Source organism: Chelmon rostratus, chromosome 7 (assembly GCF_017976325.1).
Source record: "Chelmon rostratus isolate fCheRos1 chromosome 7, fCheRos1.pri, whole genome shotgun sequence".
Taxonomy (NCBI): Eukaryota; Metazoa; Chordata; class Actinopteri; order Chaetodontiformes; family Chaetodontidae; genus Chelmon; species Chelmon rostratus.
In genome coordinates this window covers 13,921,359-13,942,761 of record NC_055664.1, presented here as the reverse complement: position 1 = coordinate 13,942,761, position 21,403 = coordinate 13,921,359, and the positions used below count along the sequence as shown (strand labels likewise).

Here is a 21,403-nt window from a genome sequence, read left to right as displayed (position 1 = left end):
AGAAGTTCTCTAATTTACGATCTTACCAGGTAACAAGGAAGGCAGCATACGGGCCACAGAAGTCACCATGAAATAGAATCTTTTTCAGGTCACTTTCGTTTCTTTAAGCTGTGCAAAAGAAACGAATCAATCATAATGTCGTGAAATTAATCGATCGGCAATGAAAATTAGTGTGGCAATTTTGTGTTTAGGGTGAACTGGCCCAATGAGCAAAATCATGTAATTGTTTATTTTTTTTCCTTTCTTCTTTGTTCTTGCAGGCAATGCTTTTTGGCAAAGAAAAGACAAGATAAATAGGCATTTATATGTGTTAAGATGTGTCTGCAAATGCAGCTTATATGGCACAAAATGACCGGCTGCTGTTTTTGTTTTCACAAGAGTTTCGTTTCACACAGATATGAAACTGGGTTCATGCTTTTGCAGTGAGGTGAATCATCATCATCATCATCATCATCATCATGGATTCAGACCAGCTGTGACAAAAGGTGCTGCAGTGTTTAGAAAAAGGTGCGTAGAAACAATCTACCAATTATTCCACACAGGTGTAGAACACATGCATAAATGCAATATGTTTATTTATAGATCTATATATACACATAATACAAATACAAAACAATATTCACTTTAGCCGCATTTCCACCACAGGAACTTTCTCCAGGAAGTAGTCCTGCGGTGGTCCCTGTGGTGTTTCCACTTTATGAGGAAAAGCGGCTATGGTGTGCTATCACATTTATCATCTGTATACATGCAGTTTAAAAACACAGTCCAACAACAGTGCTTAGCAACCTTAAGGCCATGTGATGTTGGGGGTTGCTAGAGGCATCCATCTGACTGGTTCTCTGTCAAAGGGGCATTGCCTCAACTGACCATTCAGATGATCTCTGCACCTGACTGACTCCTCCCCATTGACCTGGACATATGAAATCGAATACACACCTACAGACCCGTCCTCAAAGCCCACAAACACACACTGCTGCTCACACACAACCAAAGTCAACGGATTCTTAGACAGACACACACTTCCGATTCTTTCACCGTCAGTGAGTCGCACAACCGTGAGGACAGGCCGCGCATGCAGGGAACAGACGCAGTTTTTCTCCGGGGTGGTGGGCCGTGATAAAAAGGCAGCGTAGCATCCACTTTTATCCAAACAAGCTTTAATAACGGGACCCTCAGCCTTGAATGAGCACAGTCTGACGCGGGATAGGTCCAAGAGGATGATGGCATCATTATCAGTGGACATCAGGGCGTAGCTCCCATCAGAGGACATTTGGAAGTCTTGCGGATGACAGTGAAATGTGTAAGGCAGCTGAAAGTGCCTGCACACCGTCTCCTCCGCTACTTTCCAGGTGTACACTGCCCCTGAGGCGGTCATCACCACCACAAAGTCTGGGTGCTCTGAAAGTGTGTGGAAAGCCACAACATGCTCTGAGTTTGCTACGCAGGAGAAGCGCTTGCTGATCGAGCCCGACCACAGACTGGCGGCTAACAGGTCTCCATGGCGGCGGCCAATGAGGAAGGTGCTTTCAGGCGACACCTGGGCGTCAGATAGATACAGGTGTATACTGCACACAATACCGCCATGTGTCAGCTTCCAAACCCGAGACAGTCGTCGCTCAGAAATACTCACCCCGAAGTTACTATTAGGGGTGATGAGGATGTCTGTCGCTCTGCTGCCACTCAAACGTAAGATGTTCTGACCTGTTTCTGTCTGCCAAACGTAAATCTCCTCTGCTGAGAGCGTCACAAGGTGGATGTTATCTGGAGAAAGGCGTAGTTTTTCCACAGGACCATCATGCAGAAAGTTGCCAATCGGAAGTCCTGTTTCTAATCTCCATCTCCACACCGCCTCTGACCCATCAGTCGTGTAGAACCGCTCCCTTGTTTGCTCCACCACCACTTCTTTCACGCCACTCCCCATTCTCGGAGCTGCACCTGCAGCATCTATCATCTCAGAGTCCCACACTGTCAGGCAGCCGTCATGAGCGACGCACATGACATCTGAGTCCATTTTGAGGAGTGTGCGAGGCTGCTTCTCTGTTTCCAAGGAGAGGACACACTCCCCTGTGCTGACCCTCCACACCAAGACGAGGGGACAGGTGTCTAACAAAGCCAGGAAAAGGTGGCCATTCTGGGACAGCACAGCATGAGTAAAGGCCCTCCCCTGTGGAGCCAAGAACTGGTCCCACAGTTCCCAATCAACTGTTTCCCACAGTATAACCTGGTGGGATTGACACACCAATAAAGTGTGGCTTTCATCTGAGTAATCTGTATTGAGGATGTTATTAGATTCATCTCCAGTGAAGCTTTCTTTGACAAGTTTGGGGGGTTGTGTTTTGGCTGCCACATCCCACAGTGTCACGTTCCCTGTCCTCTCAACACATGCCATTTCCCACTTATCCTCACAGACGACTATCACTGTAACTGCTTTGTGGCTTGAGTTTGAGCACGTGCCAAGGAGACTGCTGGTGTTGGTGTCAAAGATGGACACTGTGCCATCCTCCTGCCCACAGTACAAGTAAAAGCCAGTAGAGGAGCAAACCAAACAGGTGACACTGCTCTGACACTGCAAATGATTCAAGGTCTCACTGGAGACATCAAACACACTCACAAAACTCTCATCTTTCCACCACATGAATAACTTTTTCTGACATGCAACAAACCCCTCAACTTTGTTCGGGGTTCGTTGGCTTGACTCCGGTTTAGACTCTGTCTTCAGTGGGTCTTTAAGCTGCAGGAGCATTTCTGGGCCTGTCACGTCCAACAAGAAAAGCTTGTCGCATTGTGTGGAAAGCAGCATGAATTCACAGCTACTCTTCACTCCTGCAAACTGCAGCTCCTTCTGCTCACAGGTCAGCGATAGTTTGACCACATCACCCCCGGAGCCTTTCCAAAACCAAGCCGTGCCGTCATCCATCACCTCTGCTACAACCCCACACTCTGTCCCAGCTGCTTCCGTAACAGAAACTTGCCTGGTTTTGGCATCACACTTCCAGCACAGGATGGAGGGAACAGATGAGGGAGCAGTGCAAAGCACTACTCCTAATCCACTTCCTCTTTCCCTCCTGTCCTGTCTGATCTCTCTAACATAAGCCTTGAGTGCAGGGAAGACCTCCACATAAGGGAGGAGGCTCGTCTCCATCACCGTGGGCAGCTGCAGGGGAGAGCTCTGCAGTAAGCAAGCACAAGACTTCAAAATGCTTGCCATGAGTGCTCTTTCCCTTGAAAAGCGGGAGTGGGATGACCCCTCCTCACTCTCCAACATGGCTACCAGATCTCCCAGGAGTCCTGCTCGAGCCATGGCCTGGTGAAACCCCAAAGACATTAACAGCCCATGCTCCAGCTCCTCCCATTTGTTACTTTCATGTAAGTGATGCGGCAACTCTAGGACCTTCCTGAAGTTCACTCGGCCAACCTCTTCGGAAGAAGAGGCGAGGACAAATGGCTGGCTGGAAGGCTGCCTGTCTATGTATGCTTCCATTTGGGTGACATCTTTGTTTGGTCCAGATTTCTGGTTTACAAGAAGTGGTTTAGCACTTCCACAAGCCCATCGACCGCTAAAATAGTCCGCCATCACTGAATGAATCTCCCGCCTCACCTCATGACTGCCTAAATACCTCTTAGCCACCACCAGTTTGAAATGCCTGCTCACCCAGGACAAAACATGCGACCCAGCAACTGTCCTCCTGATGAGAAACCTCCTCAAATCCAGCAGAAGTCTCTCCACATCGACCTGCGGGACCCTCATATTGGAGGAAGGCCTCTCACTCTGCTGGACATACTCAGACAGCACCTCATCTGCACTGGACAGCAGATCAGCGAGCTCGGCCTCAGTAAGCCCAGTCCTGGAGAGGGTGAGGTACGACACGGCACGGCCCACGATAGACGAACCGTGTTTCTGCTCGAGGTGATCCAGCAGCACAGAAATGGATGAATGGACGCCATCCGGGAGAGACGACTCAGTCACATCTGAATCTGACGATGAGAGAAGAAAAAGGGACGGGAGGAGAGACACGTGATGTAATTATTTTTGTATTGTCGACAAATCCCAGGAAAAGAATAAAATCAACAATGAATTTAACAACTATCACTTGTGCACCCAAAGCCTGACGTAGTTTACTCCTCAGAGCTGTATTGCATTGTCGCCAAAAAAGTCTAAAAGTAGACACAAATGAGGCGCATTGGTGTACTGGCTGACATGGCTTCATTATGATGAACACGGCCCCTTTTGTGTCAGTCCCACATCATTGCATAAATGCACATACATGTACATACACACTAGAGCAGTGGTCCAATGGCACTCCTTTATAAGAGTTCAATACATTTCATACAGCGTTGAGGCCTGAGATGTATCAGCATTTCTTTGTGCTCTGTTTATGCTACAAAATATTTCTATCATTGCTTTGAAAGTTGTTATTTCTCTTGGGTGCCAGAGAATGTGTTGCATTAAAACAACCTCATTTCCACTGCATGGTACGGCTCGGCTCGTCTCAGCACGACACAAACAAAGGAACAATGGAGGATTTCAATTATGGGGTGGCTGTTTGTCACAACAAGGACACAAACTTTATTTCAAAAAGGCGGACTACAGCAGGACAAAGGGAAAGAACAGGAGACTCTGGGAAGTCCAACATCAGAGCACAGATGGCAAGACGACTCTGGTTGCTCCATGTTGCACAAGTGATGATTCTCTCTGACCAATCAGTGGTCTGCAGGGTTTTAACTCAACTGTTCAGCAGGTGATACCAGGTACCAAACAAAAACAGTTCTGAGTGAGTCGTACTATGCTGCGGAGAAGAGGCATATGACAACTGTCTTAACTGCAGCATAACTTCATGTAACACACATTAGTTCTTCTTAATTGTTCTAATAATTCTAAATGTACCAGTACCAGAGTGCCAGAGCGAGGTGTGCAGGTGCAGGAGACGAGCGTGGAGAGCGAGACGACAGGAAGTTAACGCCTGGTTCACCAGCGCCTGTTGTCCTGACGTCACCCTCCTCCCTGAACTGCTCAGCAGTGACGCCAGCATCTGCGCGCACTGTTTCCTGTCCACCAATCCCAGCGGCTCACACACGTACCCTGACTCCTTCCCACTGCCCTGTGACACACAGTGCGCCAGACTTTGTGGGTTGATGGCTTGCAGGACTTGTGTTCGGCTGGAGGAGACTGTGAGGATGAGTTTGACGCAGGAAGGAAGGGGGGATGGGAAGCTCCCTATAATTTGAGGCGCAAAGTTGTTTTCGATGTGATCAAGGCCATCGAGGATTAGAATTAGAGGCTGTTTGGTGGACGGCATGAGGGAGAAGAGGGATGAGAGATGTTCTTTAAGCTCAGACAAACAGATGTCAGGTTTTCTGCTGCCACTGTTAGGCCCTCTAGGATCTGGGGATGCCATGACACTCATGTCTTGGTTGTCTTGTCTTGCAGCTGTTGAGGTACAGTTGGAATTGTTTTCTCTGTCGTTGGTTATACAGCTACAATGGTCCAGGTCGCTGGGATTGTGCTCAGAGGAAGATCTGCTACGATATCTATCGGCAATTTGATAACAAAGGCTCAACAACAGGTGCTTTGGGGAAGGGTTGATTGACTGATTGCAAAAATAAGTGATCACTACAGGATCACAGTCTGGGAGCCAAGACTTTATCTGTGGAGAGAGACAGAACACTTGTTTACATGTTATCAACACGTAGTCCAGATTCCTGTAACAATGACTTATAATGCAAATGTCCTGTTTGCTTTGCATTCTCCTTGGTTTGTTTGCACCTGTTTATTTGTTGGTTTATTAGTCTTATTTGTGAACCCTTTTATTTTAATTTTAGAGAGAAGGAGGTAAAGGCTGCAACTAATGGTGATTGCCACTATCAATTCACTGATGATTGCCTATTGTATTACTAATGGTTTGGTTTATTAAATGTCCGAAAATAAAGAAAAATGTAAATCATCATTTTCAGAATCCAGTGGGATGTATTCAAATGTCCAAACAGTCCAAAATCCAACCAGAAAATATTCAAATTTGAGAACATATGTGTGAATGTGAACATAACTTATCATATGTCAATCCAACGCTTCACCTCAGCGCACATGCAGTACCTGTCGAGCACAGTGTGCCATCAGAACTGCTTTCCCCGTGCACGGTCCTCCTGTCACAACTAGTGGGCGCTGTTGCTCGCTCTGCTTCACATAAGCTCTGACCTACATCAAATGAGAAGTAAGCTCTAGTGATGTAATATTGCAGCTCAAATTATTGGCATCAAGTTTCATCAGACTGTCACAACACAGGAATAATAGATCAGAACATATCCATGATGTGACTTTACACTGCTAAAAAAAAAAAAAAACTGATCATGAATGTCACACAACAAACTCTGTCCTGAACCTTTCTCAGTTATTAATCTTTCACACTGCCACAATAAAGCAGAAGTGACTGTATCTACACCTCAAGAAGTTACAAAATAAACACTGTAACGCTGCTTATTGTCCAGTAAAACACCTGCATCCTCACCTTCTCCTCTTCTGGGCGACTGACATCATAAAGTTGGGACAGGGTGTCACACAGCTCCTCCTGCTCTGCCTGCTCTCTGGCCAACGCATCACAGAGCTGAGAGTCTTTGCGGGTTTCTGAGACTTTCACGCTGTCAATCAACCCCAAGAGGTCAGAGTACACCTGCTGGCACAGACGCTCGGCATAGCCCCGCCTCCTGGCTGTCGTGTAACCGTGGCGAGGGTCACACTCTGTGGCGGTGGTATAGACTAGAAGCTGGGAGGAAGTGATGAGACCAGGGAGGAAGTTGTCACAAAGCTCTGAGAATAATTGTCCATCAGTTGGTGTTGTTGTGTTGTGTTTGACTGGAGCAAAGGCAGCAGCCTGAAAATACAAAATATGGAAAAAGAGAACACCTTAGGTCATATTTACTATTTCTATGTAACTAAAAAAAAACAAACATCCTTTTTAAAACATGAAAATGAATTGATTTCATGCAAGCAAACACTATAAACCTAGATAAGTGAGGCATGTTTCAAGCACATCTCTATTGTTGTGTAAAAATCACATTTCTCTCTCAGTAACTAATAATAAATTTCAATAAAACGTGTTAATGGAGGCTTGACTCATGTTATGCTTCTCACATCTCATTTACTTAAATCCAAATTCTTGGATGTTTGTAGTCATTCACAGAGGTGATTAATTAGCAAGCATTTCACATACTTGTTATACATAACTTGATAAACGGCACACGCTCCTTCTGTGAAAACAAAACTAAAGCTCTGGTTTATGACAGGCTGTTGTTTGTCAGTGACTATGATGTACGTGCCTCCTGAGTGAAAGTGGGGTGTATTATGATATTCAACGGCCTTCTTTAAGTGATCTTATCAAAATGACAAATTCCTCTAAAAACTTGGAGTAAGAGCCAGGTGGTCTGCAGAGTCAACGGGAAAGTAGCAAATAAATCAGTGCTTATGGGAAAGTGATGGATGACTCTTGCCTCTGACTCTGGCTGAGGCGGTGAGTTCATCTGCCTCTTCTCGCCTTCGGCGTTGACGACCCTGTGGATGTAAACCAGGCAGCGTCCCATGATGTCATTATCAGGATGGCTATCCAGAGCAAATCGCAGATCTGCGTCGAGGGCTGGGGGAAGGCAGCAAAGCACAAAAGTGAAATTAAACTGCAACGCCGAGCACAAATGCACAGACATAAACAGAAATCTCACCTGATCTGCAGTATTTCCGGGCTCTCTCTGGGCTCAGGAGACCGTTGTGGACACACAGACTCACAGTGGTCTGAAACACCTTCATCAGCTTGTCCTCTTTAGCCTTCATCTCCTCTTCCTCATTAAGCTCTGCCTGCTGAACAAAAAACAAAACAGTTTCACAGTCTAATAGTGGTAGTAGCTAGTTATACATGTTATTTATCAAGGCAAATAACAACTAAAATATGATAGACATGTATAGAAATAATTTCATTTATAGACTGGACACATGATGACAAACAGGATTACTAAATGATCAGAGTATTTACTCATGTTTCTAATGGATTAATATGGTTCTATGACAACTAAGAGAGCGCTAACCAATTAAAGAACTCTTTTATTCATAAACTCTGACCCATCTGTAAAAACAGAGATGCATCCTGCTTCTGAGGTTCGGTGTGTTCACCTGAGGACAGCAGGTGTGTCTGTGTGCAGGTCTCAGGCAGTAGGAGGGAGGGATGGTGTTCTCATCCCTCTGGTACACTCTCTCCAGCTCGTGGGTGCTGACGCCCGTCTGCTGGCTCTCCTGCAGCAGCAGCTGGTACTCTGACACCTCCACCTGGGCGGGCAGGCTGGCTGTGCCATACCGATGTCCTACCAGAGCCTGCAGCACCGCCATGTGGACACAGAAAGAACAGCAGTTTTTGGGAGCCATTGTTTTGCACTGATTGTTGCACACTTAAATTGATGTTTATGGATATATAAAGAATTAAAGCAACTTATTTTTCGCATTACGCTTTAAAAGACTAGTATGTGTGTGCTTTTAATATACGGTACATGATGAATGCACAATCACTGACTGATCAGCTTCAGTGGTGATCAGAAACACCTCTGAGAGAGTGCATCGTGCAAACAGCCCTGCAGTAAATTAAGGGATTCTTGCAATCGTTAATTTGTGTTGAGGCTGTATCACACAGGTGTTGATGGAGTGTCTGAGAACATTGTTGACGCTAATTGTGCTGCTACTGCAACCAATTCCAATAATAAATAAGCAACAACAATATTGTACCGTGAAAATGTTTTATGGTTGCAACCTAACTCTCAGGTACCCCAAAAAGCAACACTTTAAAAAACTCAAAAAACCTAAAAATTAAACAAGGACTGGTCTAACAGACTGATAGTCAGTGTGTATTATGTTGCTGTTAGCGCTTCAGGGCTGTTGGTTGCTGCGTATTGCTCAAACTATCATTTAATTGAATATATTTGCACACTGGTGCTTCTGTAGAGCCCGAGGCATGTACATGTACTGCCCGTACTACTGAACACTCATGACCAAATCAATCCTGCTGATTTATTTACCAGCAAAAAGGGTCCTGCTGAGCTCTCTCTGCATTCTTCAATCAGCCACTGTCGGATGTTTTCATCAGGCCAACGACTGGGATCATTGGACTCAAATGGGTCTATCACCTGCAGACACACACCCAAAATAATGGTTAAAACAATCTAAATGAGAGATGACTGACAATCAGCGTATAAAAGCACACAATGAGTTGTAATAACAATTGTCCCGGTGGTGGTTCAGTGACATATGATGTTCTTCTATCCTTATAATTACTCAAGCTGCTGAAAAGAGATCGGACAATGTGCTGGTTGACACTGCACTCAGCGTCGCATTACAGCTGCTCAGCCTCTTTTTTTGTTAGATTTAATTAGGCAAAGTTGAGTATAATTGAGTTCACTTTTACAGGAATGGCCTCAGGGGGACAGTGTGAAAGAATAAAGGCTGCACACACCAGGAAGTTCTGAAATAATATTGGTTTTGTATTCTGCTGTTGGCAGTGAGCAATGTTACGCAGATGAGTCTTGATGGTGCATGGATCTGACTGCATCAGTGCTGCAACAACTAGTCATTTATTCTTCCAGTCGACTGATGGAAAATTTACATGCTGCCTGCAGCTTTTCACATATCTGCATATTGTTCATAGATTTTTCTTTGACTGCTGATCAGACAAGACATTAACTTTAATTTATGCTTTTTCAGGACCGCTTGATCATCATTAGCATTTGTCAACCATGACTCTAGAAAAAGTTGAAAAACAGAATGCAATCATTTGCAAACAAACTGTTCACTGACGACAGATTTACAAAGTGTTCCTGAGTCCATGTAGTAACATCCTTTAAACAATCGTGTTCACAAAGTGGTGAACCTCGCTCCATCCTTGCTTGTGAACGACTGAGCCTTTCGAGGATGCTCCTTTCACACCCAATCATGATACTATCACCTGTTACTAGTCAACCTGTTTACCTGTGGAATGATCCAAACAGGTGTTTTTGGAGCATCCTACAACTTTCCCAGTCTTTTGTTGCTCCTGTCCCAACTTGTTTGAAACGTGTTGCTGCATCAAATTCAGAATAAGCAGATATTTACAAAAATCAGTGAGGTTGATGAGGTTTAAAATTAAACACATTGTCTTGTGCTGTTTTCAACTGAGCATTTGCCGAAAAGGATTTGCAAGTTATCACATTTGGTTTTATTTATGTGTTACACAACTTCATTAGAATAGGGGTGTATATTTAACATTTCATGAACAAAAGAATTAAACAAATAAATCTAAACAATATTCAGAAATTAATTGTTAATGAAAACTTGAAAGTTTACGATGATCTGCTTTCGATTCAGACATTTTACTCCTCTGAGAAAAAGATGCAAACAGAATAACGACACTCACTGTAAACAGAAACAACTTCATGTTGTGCAACTTCATTCCAAACCGAACCATTATCACAGATTTAAAAGTTACAGTGTTTCCTCCAAGGGGAGGACTTTAATAGTGTGAGTGGTTACAGTGGGTGTGTGTAGAATCAACAGTGCCTGCATCCTGCCTCAGTCAGTGTGTGCTGATGGTGCTAAAGGGACAGAAAGGATGGAAAACTTTAAGCTGTGCCTTAAAATAAAAAAAGCCTTTCTGGATGCAATACACACGAAACACACACAGAATTATCAGTGATTATCAGGAGAAAGCAGGAGGGTGTACTCACCAGGAGGTCCAGTCCCAGTGTTTGTCTACACTGCTCTCTAAGTCTGGGGAACACACTCTCTCTCAGAGCTCTGCGCTCCACCACGCTGTCTATACAGACCGTAAACACAAACTCCTCTGTTCACACAGTAACTCACAAAACGCGACCAAATAACATGTAAATGTAAATCATGTTGCTTTCTCAAATCTGAGGATATTCAGCTGTTAATTCAGTGTAATGAATCACCTACTTACCCTCTGGGTTGGAGCACAGATAGAGTTTCACACAGGACGAGCTGCGGGTGGACTTCGAAGCAGAGCGGTCCATTTAGTTTCCTCTGCAGCGCGTGACAAATCAATAGCTTTTGTTAAAACAAGGGAAAAAAGGAAAAGGAGAAAGCTTTTGGCATGAACACATTCAATGACCCAAATAAAAAGTTCACAATTGCTACTTCTCCTCTGCGCTGTTGTTCCTCTTTTCCCTCCTTCTCCACTCTGGAAATTCTGTCCTCTGGGGTGTGTTATCATGATCACACCCACTTCTGGTGACTTATATACAACACACACACATGCACTTACAAACACATGCAGTCAGTTAGACAACTGCTCCATCGTGTACATAATCAAATGCGTTGGAAAGGTGCATGAACACACACACACACACACACACACACACACACAGAATAACAACTTTTCAATATTTTTTTATTAATTAACATTTGTACACAATAAATACAAACTTTATTTTGTTTTTGTTTTTTTGTACAGCCAATAATAATATGCAGAAAGACTTTTGCACCTGTTCTTATTATTGTCACCATGGCAAGAGTCTGTGAGGAGAGAGAAGGCTTGTTGTTCCACCACTTTAACAGCAGCAGCTGTGCGGCTGCTCCAAATCCAAGGATGAAAAATAAAATAATTTTACAATACATAAAAACAAAACAAAACAAAAAAACAGGCCCATTGTAGTGGACCAGAGAGACTGCTAAAAAGGGAAAATAATCATGTCCAAAGTGGCAACTGGAAACAAAAGCCATAAATCTAGTATTTGACAGACTGATTGGGCATTTATGGCGGGAGGCTCTGTGGGACTTCAAAACAAGTTTGAAAAGCATAATAACTAAGATCTGAGCGAGCCCAAGGAGAGGCTGCTGTTGGAGCAGAGGTTTGGATCTGAAACTGTAACCAATTCCAGTGTGTCCATCTTTGTTCGGTGTTGGTGCTACAAAAAATGTTGTTTCTTAAAGCTGATGCAAAATACAGAAAGATGTGTTTGCATCACCTTCCTCCAACGTAATTCAACGTCACCTTGCAAAGAGGAAACTGAGCAATTTGTAAGCGCACATCAGGATTTTCTTTCTCTTCTTACACAAAGCCTAAAGCTGTGCCCCAACTCCATACACATAATAATACTACACAGTATGGACTTCATACTAATCTTCATATTTCGTGCTGTTTTTGCAGTTAGTATACAAGAAATTCACATACTTCACAGTTGTGTACTAACAGCAAATGTGCTACAATACTGCAATTTTGGAGCATGACTGATAAAAAGAAACACAGATTGAAAGCTTTATTTTTTGTTTTCTGGGGCATGATTAGTTTGAATTGCTTCAAGCTGTTTGGAGCTCCCACATATGTGTTGCATCTTGGGACAATATTGTCCATCAACACAAAATCAAGCAAATTCAGTATTCGTACTGACAGGTTTGAGCGTTGTTTTGGAATGTATTCAGTGCGAACGCTCTACGCAAGCAAACCCTGGTTGAAGTAAATATGCAGGAAGGAAGTGGGACACATCTTTAGATCTACAGAGACAAATACCTCCTCTCTCCTTTCAACAGTCAGCCACACAAACAGCCAGGCCTATCACATGACCAAAAAAAAACCAAAACACGTTCTCTTCAAGTCTTCATTCAAAACATCCCTCTCTATCATCATGTTTTTTTGTTTTTGTTTTTATAAGTTAAGGAAAACACCAAATTACATTGTCCACAATTAGCTCTCAATCTCTTTGGAAGAGCGGAGATTAAGAATAAAAAAACATCAGTCACACTGAAATAAAGAGGATCCACTACAGAATCAGAATGAAAAGAATGACTCTTTTCCAGCCATTCTGATGCTGTTTTAAGGTACTGCTACTTTCCAGGGAAGGTACAAATAAATAAAAGTGCTACACTGCCCTTTAGGCAATGATTTTTAAAGGCTTGAGGGGTATTTAAGAGGGAGGATTTATTTACTTTGAGTAAAAAACACAAAAGAATTGTACTTAGCTCCATTTGAATGTCGTTTGCTAGTTCTGTCCATTTAGCACAATGTATTTCTCTTGTTTTCTGTTTCTGCCACCATTAATCATAGCTGAAATGTAGGACACAAGGAAAGCAGAACGATGACATTGAATTGAAAATGTTAAAGGTTAATTTGTTTTTATGGATCTTTTCTCTGCCGTATTAAAATAGAAAAGAGACTCACATAGTGATGTGATGGAGTTGCTTGGCAAGACAACAGAGAAATATTCCTGCAAATGCGATGCATGTCAACTAAATGAGGATACATGTTATAGCTGAACAAAATCAATGTGAGAGGAAATGAGATCTCTAGGGATAAAAGCTTTACAGTTCATTCTGTGATTAATAAAAACTCCTGACCCCAAATACGGTCAGTGTCTATATCATCTCCAATAAAACTTTTCTTTGTCACCACATAGTGAATACCAACAATTTCAGTGCCTTTGAAAGCAGCACTGGCCTTCTGAACCAATCAGTGACACAAGCACACAGAGGGTCACAGAATGAGAGAAGATATAGCAACGTGTGTGTAATATAATGTAACTGTATGTGTGTATATGATAGCCAACGAGTCACACTTACTGCCAATGGACAGAACAGACATTAGAGAAAAGAGGGAGAGAAAGAAAGGAAGGATGGGAAGAGAGGTGGAGAAATGAACAGAAGGGAGGATCCAGCCTCCTTTTTCTCTCTTTCATCCTCTCCTTCCCTCTCCTCTTTCATCTCTCCTTCATACTGTATTTACAATGCCCTTTCAGTATAAGATGAGAATAAAACTTCCACTACATATCAGACATGGTACTCCATTCAGCTGAGTTAGTCTATATGAAAACGCTGTGCATAACATTCCTATGACAACAGTAATGTACTGTACTAATACACATTGAATACGTATGATGATAAGGACTATATATGGCGAGGGAAGGGCTGGCGAGGGGGGACACTGTGTCCACACACCACCCAGTTTCTCTGTCCATTTACTTAAACCCCAACTGCAATCCAAATCATGACACGTTTGGCAAGTTTTATACTTATCCACTCTCATCAAGCTTACTTTTCACAGAGCCCCGACACTCAAAATGTTTGTGAAAGTTATAACAGATAAGTCAAAAATATAACTTGGAAAATAAAGCTAAACTAAAATCTTTTGCTAGCTAATTTTATTCTTCAGATAATTTATTCTGGCACACATTTAGTTGTTTAGGACTGTGTGGCTAGCTAGCTTACCTTAAAACTGGTGGCTAAACACACTGAGCGCAAGCCTTTTGCTAGCAGCTAGCTTTTGGGCATAAAACTACACCAGATACTGTACCCAGTGCTAATCAGCAATATACTATACTGTAGCATTAGTCTATTCAGTCCTGTAACAGTAGCATGAGCATTGTAGCCAACAAACTACTTGCTATGCTAATACCCAACTTAGAAGTTCACTTCAGATACACGCTGCTTTCTTCACAACATTATTTTCTTTATCGAGGACCATAAAGGAAATATGTCTCGGACTTTATTGTCTTTAACAGTTTGTAGATGTGTCTTTTCTCAAAATGTCAACTAAAGTAAATACAAAAGTTCCAAGTTGTAGCTAGCGAGCTTTGTTACAATTAGTTTGGAGACTAAAACGCTTTAGCTACTGTTAGCAGAGTTTATACAGTAATGCTACAGCAGTATGCAGTACAGTATATGGGTGATTAATGTAGCTGGTGTAGTTTTATGAGGACAGTTCTGCTAGCTAGCAAGCTGAAAAGGTCAGTGTGTTTAGCTACCAGTGTTTTCAGCTAAGCTAGCTAGCCACACAGCCCTCTCCATTGCTTCAAATATTAGCAATTTTCCCCATTCCACTGTGTTACATACACAAGGAAAATTGGTAATGTGGCGTGGAAAAGGAAATATTGTATGTTGTATTCAGTCATATTTTTGACTTGTCTTATAACCCTTAACAAAATTTTCTCAGTTTCAGGGCTCAAAAAGTTTTCTAATGTTTCAATATTATTTGTTAGCAAGTGAGTAGAAAAAGTGACATTTCTCAAACATAGCAGAATGATCTGTGCAGAGAGATAAACCTCACAATATCTACAAGTAAGCTTAAGAAGGTAAAAGAAAACTTGCCAAGCCCATCGTTAACTTTCCCTCACACTCCCCCCTCTCTAAACATTCTTCCTCCTCTTCTTCTTCCTCTCTTCGTGCTCGGGTTTGCTCCCCCGTTGAGGTGAAGTTTTAAGGCAAGAATGGAAGGACGGGGGAGGGCAGAGGGGGGATGTGGGGGCGCCTACTGCTGCACTTCATTAGGAAGCTAATACGGAGATTATTTAATTGGATACTCTGCCTTTATCCCCTCTCTCTGCTCCCTTCCTCAACTTGAGGATGAGAGAAGATGCGGGGAGGCCGGGGGTGTTGCACGTGGTTCAGTTCGGTTTACTTCACATCACTTTCGCTGACTTCAGTTCAGAGCAGTTCAGTTCCCCAGCCTGTAGGATACGCATGTCTGTCATCTGTTTTTATTTTTTGTGTCTCTATAACTGCCTGCCAGCTTGTCTGTCTGTCACACCAGTGTGATCTCCACCTCCTCTGTCTTGTCGCTCTTTTCCTGCTGACGGCGGGAGTGCTGTTTGGGGGGAGGAGGAGCAGCTCGCACCTGAGGAAAACATAATAAATGCAAATTCAAGTAAAAAGTCAAAAAAAGTGAGGAAAACAACTGTCAAGCAACAGCACAGACGCCCTACTTTTCCACATTTCACAAACAGCATGATTTTCATTTCCTGCCTATGGGACACAAACCTTTCATCTCCAGAAAGTAAAGAATATTTGTTCTCTACTTTTAGAGCCATTTTTAAATAAACACACTACTTTGAATGGAAAACACAATTGGCATTCATGGACCAAACACTTAAATCACTTCCATTTAAGACAGAAAAGTAACAAAGAGAGAACCATGTAGCGTAAGTTTGTGGTTTATACAGGGCTGCAGCTAATGATTATTTTCCTTATCGATTAATAGGCTTGGTCTTGGTGGTTGGTTCGGTCAGAACAAGGAACAGTGACTGTTTGCCAGAGTTTTCACTTGAAAACCCTAAACGATCAATAGGTTATTAAAATAGTTGCCAATTCTTTTGCTCAATTAATGAACTGATTGATTGACGAATCATTTCAAGTGCAGCATATGCAGATTTTCTGTAATCCACGTCATAAACTTGACAAAACAGTACACTGAGAACAACACAATGTTCTTTCCTCTATAAATGTTTCCCGTCCTTGTAGTAACGAGACATAGCACAAAATAACGGTCCAGATAACCTTGCAGGAAACAAGTCTGACATACAGTTAATCAAATATATTGAAATAACAAACCAACCCTTCATCAAAAATCTAGACAACTTCATCTTTGGCTCTAATGACAGAAGTTGTGAAGACTTCGCTTTCTGGAGCTGTTCAACCCATCAAACACGTCATTACAGCTACCATCACAAAATATTGACAGCAAAGTTACATTTTACACACAAAACACACTTCTCGATGAAGTGTTATACTAACAGGTCGTAGTTTGCCTGGGCCTCCTTCAGGGGTGAATCTCAGTGGCTGAGGAAATCCTGGAGACACTGGACTCCTTCCAGAGCTTTGATCTGCAGGGGAGAGCAGCAGAGACATTTCTATATACTCACAGCAAACAGCCGCAGTCATGTCTTTCTTACAAACGTCTGCGTGTCTTACTGTGGGTGGACAGCGGTCCCTTGTGAGAGGAGGCAGGCGGCGGAGGCTTGTGCTCCCCATTGAGTGCAGTGGAGGGTGAGCGTGGGAGAGGAGGCGGGGTGGAGGTCTCTGGGCTGGTGAAAGGGCTGATGGGAGGTTGGTCATACAGCGGAAGAGGTGGCAGAGACGACGGCAACTTCAGAGACGGAGAGATCTAGTTAAAGGGATAGAAACAGAAACATACATCACTGGAAATTTGCTGCTCATCTGTGATACATCCCACGATCTCTCTCACAGCTCAGATCATATTGACAGCACTGACTGGACAATCATCTAACTGAAGTCAACTCCATTAACACAGCTAGACAATTTGAAAAGGCATCCAAAACAGTTAAGATAATCTTGACTCAGATCATCTTAGTCTCATCTTGACCAAAGAAAAAGAAGCTGTTTAAAACTGAAATGTTAGGAGAAAGGAAATGAGTTACAGTTTTGGCCACTTGGGGGCAGCACATAAGCTATAAAATCAACACGGTCATATCTCATAAGCTTAATTGGGCTAATATCTTAGCAAACAGTTGCCATTTTTACTCATCCAGCACACACAGAGCAACATAAGCATTAATATGGAGTTGTATTTCTGTCCACCTGATGAATGTAAGTCTGATATTCAATCTCTTTTAGCTCTGTTGTTGGTCTCCACCAACTCCTCAGGGAAATATCTGGCTTTTTAGCTGCTAATTGCTCCACTGTGTTCTCCAGTCTGCCGTTTGGCAATGAAATGGTAGTGCACGGTGGGATTTTAGAGCTTTATTACTGAAAGTAACGCTATAAGCACAGCTCATTTGCAGGCTGTTAAACCAAAGCAACACATTTAAAACATTTCATCGAGCTGAGGGGAACTGCGGAGTTGGGAGATAATTCTCTGTGGGTTTATCACTAGAAGCAGCCCCTTTCACATTAATACTTCATATCACTTCATCAGTAGTTACAGTAAAATATTGATTGAAGCAGCTTTAGGATGTAGGTCTTTGGTGGAGCATTAGGAATACTGTAAGGAACACCTTAGAGAAATATTTCTAGTTTACTAGTTGGAAATGCCACGAAATACAACTTGACTCTTTCCGTGGCAGCAACCAGGAGGTTTCAGATTTTTTTTACCAATCTTCCCTACATGCAACTTAAAAGACGTTAAGAGATGTTGTGCTGTGTTTTGTCTACAGGCTTCAAGGAAGGGAGAGGCTGCATCCTCTCTGCTGCTGAGCCTCTAATAGGGCAGCACTTTATGCCACAGATAAGACTTCTCTGTGTGATTGCAGTGCAGGGTTTTTATCAGAGCGCCGCAGGAACACGGCAGTTCTGATCCACTGTTTGTGAACTCTGCCCTGCTGATAGATCTACTGGACAACAGCCAGGAAGGGGGTGGCACAGTACATTACACACTATCCTTGGTATTTCTGCACAGAGGAAATACTGATAAGACTGAATAATCAGCTCCTCTAAGAGTGATGCACTGAGCATCTGTGTGTTGCTTCAGTGACGTCTCCTTTTTGAAGATTTTCCACAAAATGAAAACTTGATTTCTTGTGTCACCTAACCCCCACGCATCAACATACCTGTATGTCAGCCAGCCCTCCTCCACTGGTCTCCCCATTCTCAGTGAAATCTTCCACCAGCACGGAAGGGAAGACCCCCACCCGTCCGTTAAGCTCCCCCTCCCAGAAGCCGTCGTCGGTCTGAGTGTCGCGGCTCAACAGGCGTATCACCGCTCCCTCGGAAAAGGAGAGTTCCTCGTCCGCCTGGCCCTCGTAATCATAAAGTGCGCGGACATACATCACTGCAGAGAGAAAGGAAGACAAAGAGAGAGAGAAAGCAATAAGAGATACACAGAAGGAATAATCATTCTTGGGGAAATGTACTTCCTTGTCTGTCTGGTCCTCATTGTCATAAAGAGAATAGTGCACACCACTGGACAGAGGGAGATACAGAGAAAACAGAAAGGTGTAGCTGGAATAATAATTAGGTGCCTGAATTTCTCCATGTGCCTGGTCCACGCACTCAGGTAGCGCAGAAACACAGCATTAAAAGGAGAATAGAGGAAGAAAGAAGGCTGCAAAAAACGGTGGACTGGGAAGGAAGAATCATCTACTGTTGCGTTCATGAGGGTCTTTCACTCTCTTCTTTTTTTCAGAGAAAACATGTTTGACCAATCAGGTACCATGAAAATGACATGTGATCTTTATTATCTGAATTAATTGAGTGAGATCTCATTTGCACGGTCAATCAGACAGATGCAGCCCAACAAGCCTGGTCAACATTAGTCAAAGCAGAGTAAGAGCAGTGTGGCTGATAGTGAACCTTTTGTACACACTGTACACACTGGATACAACCAACAGTGTTATGAAGTATGAGAGAGTACACAAAGAGAGGGAATGTTTGTGATGATGCTCACATCACACAGGCCCATTTTTATGAAACTGGTCTTCAATTTCAATCACTGGTGTTTTGTTCTTTATTTGGGCAATTTCATACAACTGCCTTGCCCTTGTTTCTGTTCCAATGAGGTACTGGAATGGCAGTGACAGAAATTTGTACTTATTTCATGGTCATGCAAAAACAGTAGTTAAAAATCAACAGATGAAAAGGAAATCAGGAGGGGCAAAGCTTGTGGAACCTGACCTCTAATTTTTTTACTGAACATTTCACTTATTGCTGCTTTGCTGTCACACTTCTGTTCATTACTGCAAACTTGGAAACATTTTTACCTTTTTTTCCCCAGCAAGTCAGACAACCCACACTTGCTTACTTTAATAACAGCCTGCTTTGCAAACTGAGTGTTCTTTACAGCTGGATTCTGCGCAACTCCGGTGGAGCAGAAAAGAGACAAATGCCTTAATCAGCGGCACACAATAACCTCATTATGGGAAGAAAAAAAAAACTCATTTCCAGTTGTACAACTGGAACTAACTTGTTTTACTCAAACTCCTGGCATGCAGTTTAATTATTTCAAAGAATAATTTACCACTTGCCTGGTTTACAGCATACTTACTGTTTGTGTCTCCGTTGATGCAGTTGGAGTGCAGCTCTGGCTCGGTGGAATTGGACGAGGTGTGTGATCGAGCATCGAGTGTAGCCAGAGACTGGAGCATGCTCAGCAGACTGTTGGAGGTCGGGAACTGCAGGTATTTCTCTGGGACGTAGCCCACTTGGCCTGTCTTATTGCGAGCCTGGAAAACACACACAAGAAACCATACAAGGCTGTGAAATCAAACACAGCAAACGCACAGAGCTCAGCACATAATGCCCATATGTATGTGTGTTTGTGCACCTTGACCCAGTCCTCCATGTCTCCATCCTCAATGACCTCCAACATCTCCTGTTCATCAATAGTTAACTCATCTGGCTGAGAGGCCTGCAGGAGGGACACACCAACAGTGTTACAGATAGAGAGGGAGTGAGAACGAGGAAGGAAATGGGTTAACTACATAAAGGAGGGAATAATGCAGCCAGAACACTTGGCAGAAATCATGCATCTTGTTTTTGGTCGCCCTTGATTTATCCTTTCTGTGGAGAAGACAGTACTGTACCTTGTACGAGTACAGGACTTTGCAGGTTAGCGGGTAGTTTCGGAGGGTTCCTGAAGGACTGGAGCTGCTGTCGTCAAAAACCTCCATATTCTCTTCACACTCTTCTCCCTCCTCGCGCTCCAAGTCCACTGTGCCCTTCAACACACAAACACAGGCAGATAAAGACAAAACCTCTGATAACTGCAAGGACAAACAAGAAAAGATCCAATCACCTCTAAAGCGCCAGAGCGAGAAAAAAAAACATGCCGTTTTTATATGAAGTCAATCACATATTGAACAAATGAAAAATACTTGAAAAAGCATTATAAAATCAAAAGTCTACACCACCTCCTGGCTCAAACTCTGAGATGTGACGCCGCCGTTTGTCTGTCTTTGCCTGTTGGCTTGTAACGAAAGATCCCTTCATTTTTGTTCTCTCCCATTACCCTCGGTGTTCACCACCTCTGCCTTTTCCACTCTTGCTGTTTTATTATCCTGACTTCTACTTCTACCACCTCCCGTGCATTTGTTCACCAGTTTCAAGCTCTGCCCATTCAACAAAGACACACTTTCACTCGCTACCTTTTTTCCCCTCTCCCTGTGTGTTTGCGCTCTCTCCCTCTCCGTGCTAGTGTCACAACTGAATCCAGAGCGACGCTTACCTTTTCTTCCTGCCTGAGCTTCTCTGTCCTGCTCAGTGTGGGTAGTATAGCTTTCAGAGACAGGTGTAGAGGGACTACTGTTTCATATGATGCAGCCCCTCCCTCTTTTGTTCTATGAGAATTTCACTGGCTTATATGAAAGTCATGTGATCTGGCTGGTAGAAAGATCCATCACACACAGCAAGCTGAGCTGGCCACAACAATAGAGAGAAAATGTGTGTATGTGTGTGTGTGTTTATCCATTCCTGAGTCATTGTGTTTAGTCATCAGATTTCTGTTGACACAGTAAACTCTACACCAGTGCAGAACAAAACAGATGTGTGTTTTGTATATGACTTGATATCCCAAGTAGGTCTCCTAGAAATAAGAATCTATTCTCTGGGGAAAGAATAACCTTCAGGTGTGGTCCTAAGGTGTTCCCTTATAAAAACTAACACATTCCTAACACTCTTGACAAGGAATGGTTACTAAAGAGCCTTGCACCTGAAGTATGATGCATG

General features: G+C 43.1%; 2 protein-coding genes across 5 annotated transcripts in view; both read right to left on the bottom strand.

Moving 5' to 3' along the window:
• Positions 1 to 576: 576 nt before the first annotated feature.
• LOC121609623 (NACHT and WD repeat domain-containing protein 2) lies at positions 577 to 11,186 on the bottom strand. Of its 4 annotated transcripts, none has more exons than XM_041941301.1 (11): positions 11,156 to 11,184; positions 10,959 to 11,041; positions 10,726 to 10,814; positions 9,046 to 9,153; positions 8,153 to 8,350; positions 7,708 to 7,843; positions 7,483 to 7,625; positions 6,504 to 6,866; positions 6,092 to 6,193; positions 4,892 to 5,645; positions 577 to 3,975 (listed from the first exon to the last, which is right to left on the bottom strand). In XM_041941301.1, the coding sequence occupies exons 2-11, from the start codon at positions 11,029 to 11,031 to the stop codon at positions 788 to 790; spliced, it is 5,154 nt and encodes a 1,717-aa protein (XP_041797235.1). In that variant the 5' UTR covers positions 11,032 to 11,041; positions 11,156 to 11,184; the 3' UTR covers positions 577 to 787. The 4 variants fall into 4 exon arrangements, with proteins under 4 accessions (XP_041797235.1, XP_041797237.1, XP_041797234.1 ...); XM_041941303.1 differs by having other exon boundaries at positions 11,147 to 11,176; XM_041941300.1 differs by having other exon boundaries at positions 10,959 to 11,186.
• A 205-nt stretch (positions 11,187 to 11,391) lies between these two features.
• Positions 11,392 to 21,403, bottom strand: part of LOC121608890 (F-BAR and double SH3 domains protein 2-like) — an 86,641-nt gene continuing 76,629 nt past the window's right edge. Inside the window, exons 15-21 of the mRNA XM_041940311.1 lie at positions 20,263 to 20,397; positions 20,004 to 20,087; positions 19,725 to 19,902; positions 18,292 to 18,512; positions 16,697 to 16,889; positions 16,520 to 16,608; positions 11,392 to 15,623 (exon numbers count right to left, since the gene is read on the bottom strand). Coding sequence (XP_041796245.1) covers positions 15,531 to 15,623; positions 16,520 to 16,608; positions 16,697 to 16,889; positions 18,292 to 18,512; positions 19,725 to 19,902; positions 20,004 to 20,087; positions 20,263 to 20,397 — 993 coding nt within the window. The 3' untranslated portion in view covers positions 11,392 to 15,530. The remainder of the gene's footprint in view (positions 15,624 to 16,519; positions 16,609 to 16,696; positions 16,890 to 18,291; positions 18,513 to 19,724; positions 19,903 to 20,003; positions 20,088 to 20,262; positions 20,398 to 21,403) is intronic.

Bases quoted from the DNA above. Each gene is read 5' to 3' on its own strand.
- LOC121609623 (XM_041941300.1), bottom strand. From the start codon at position 11,031: ATGGACCGCTCTGCTTCGAAGTCCACCCGCAGCTCGTCCTGTGTGAAA. The intron at 6,194-6,503 runs GTGAGGATGCAG...CATTTGATGTAG, and splicing joins GTCGCCCAGAAGAGGAGAAG to GTCAGAGCTTATGTGAAGCA. The intron at 5,646-6,091 runs GTACTGCATGTG...CTCTCTCCACAG, and splicing joins TGGCACACTGTGCTCGACAG to ATAAAGTCTTGGCTCCCAGA.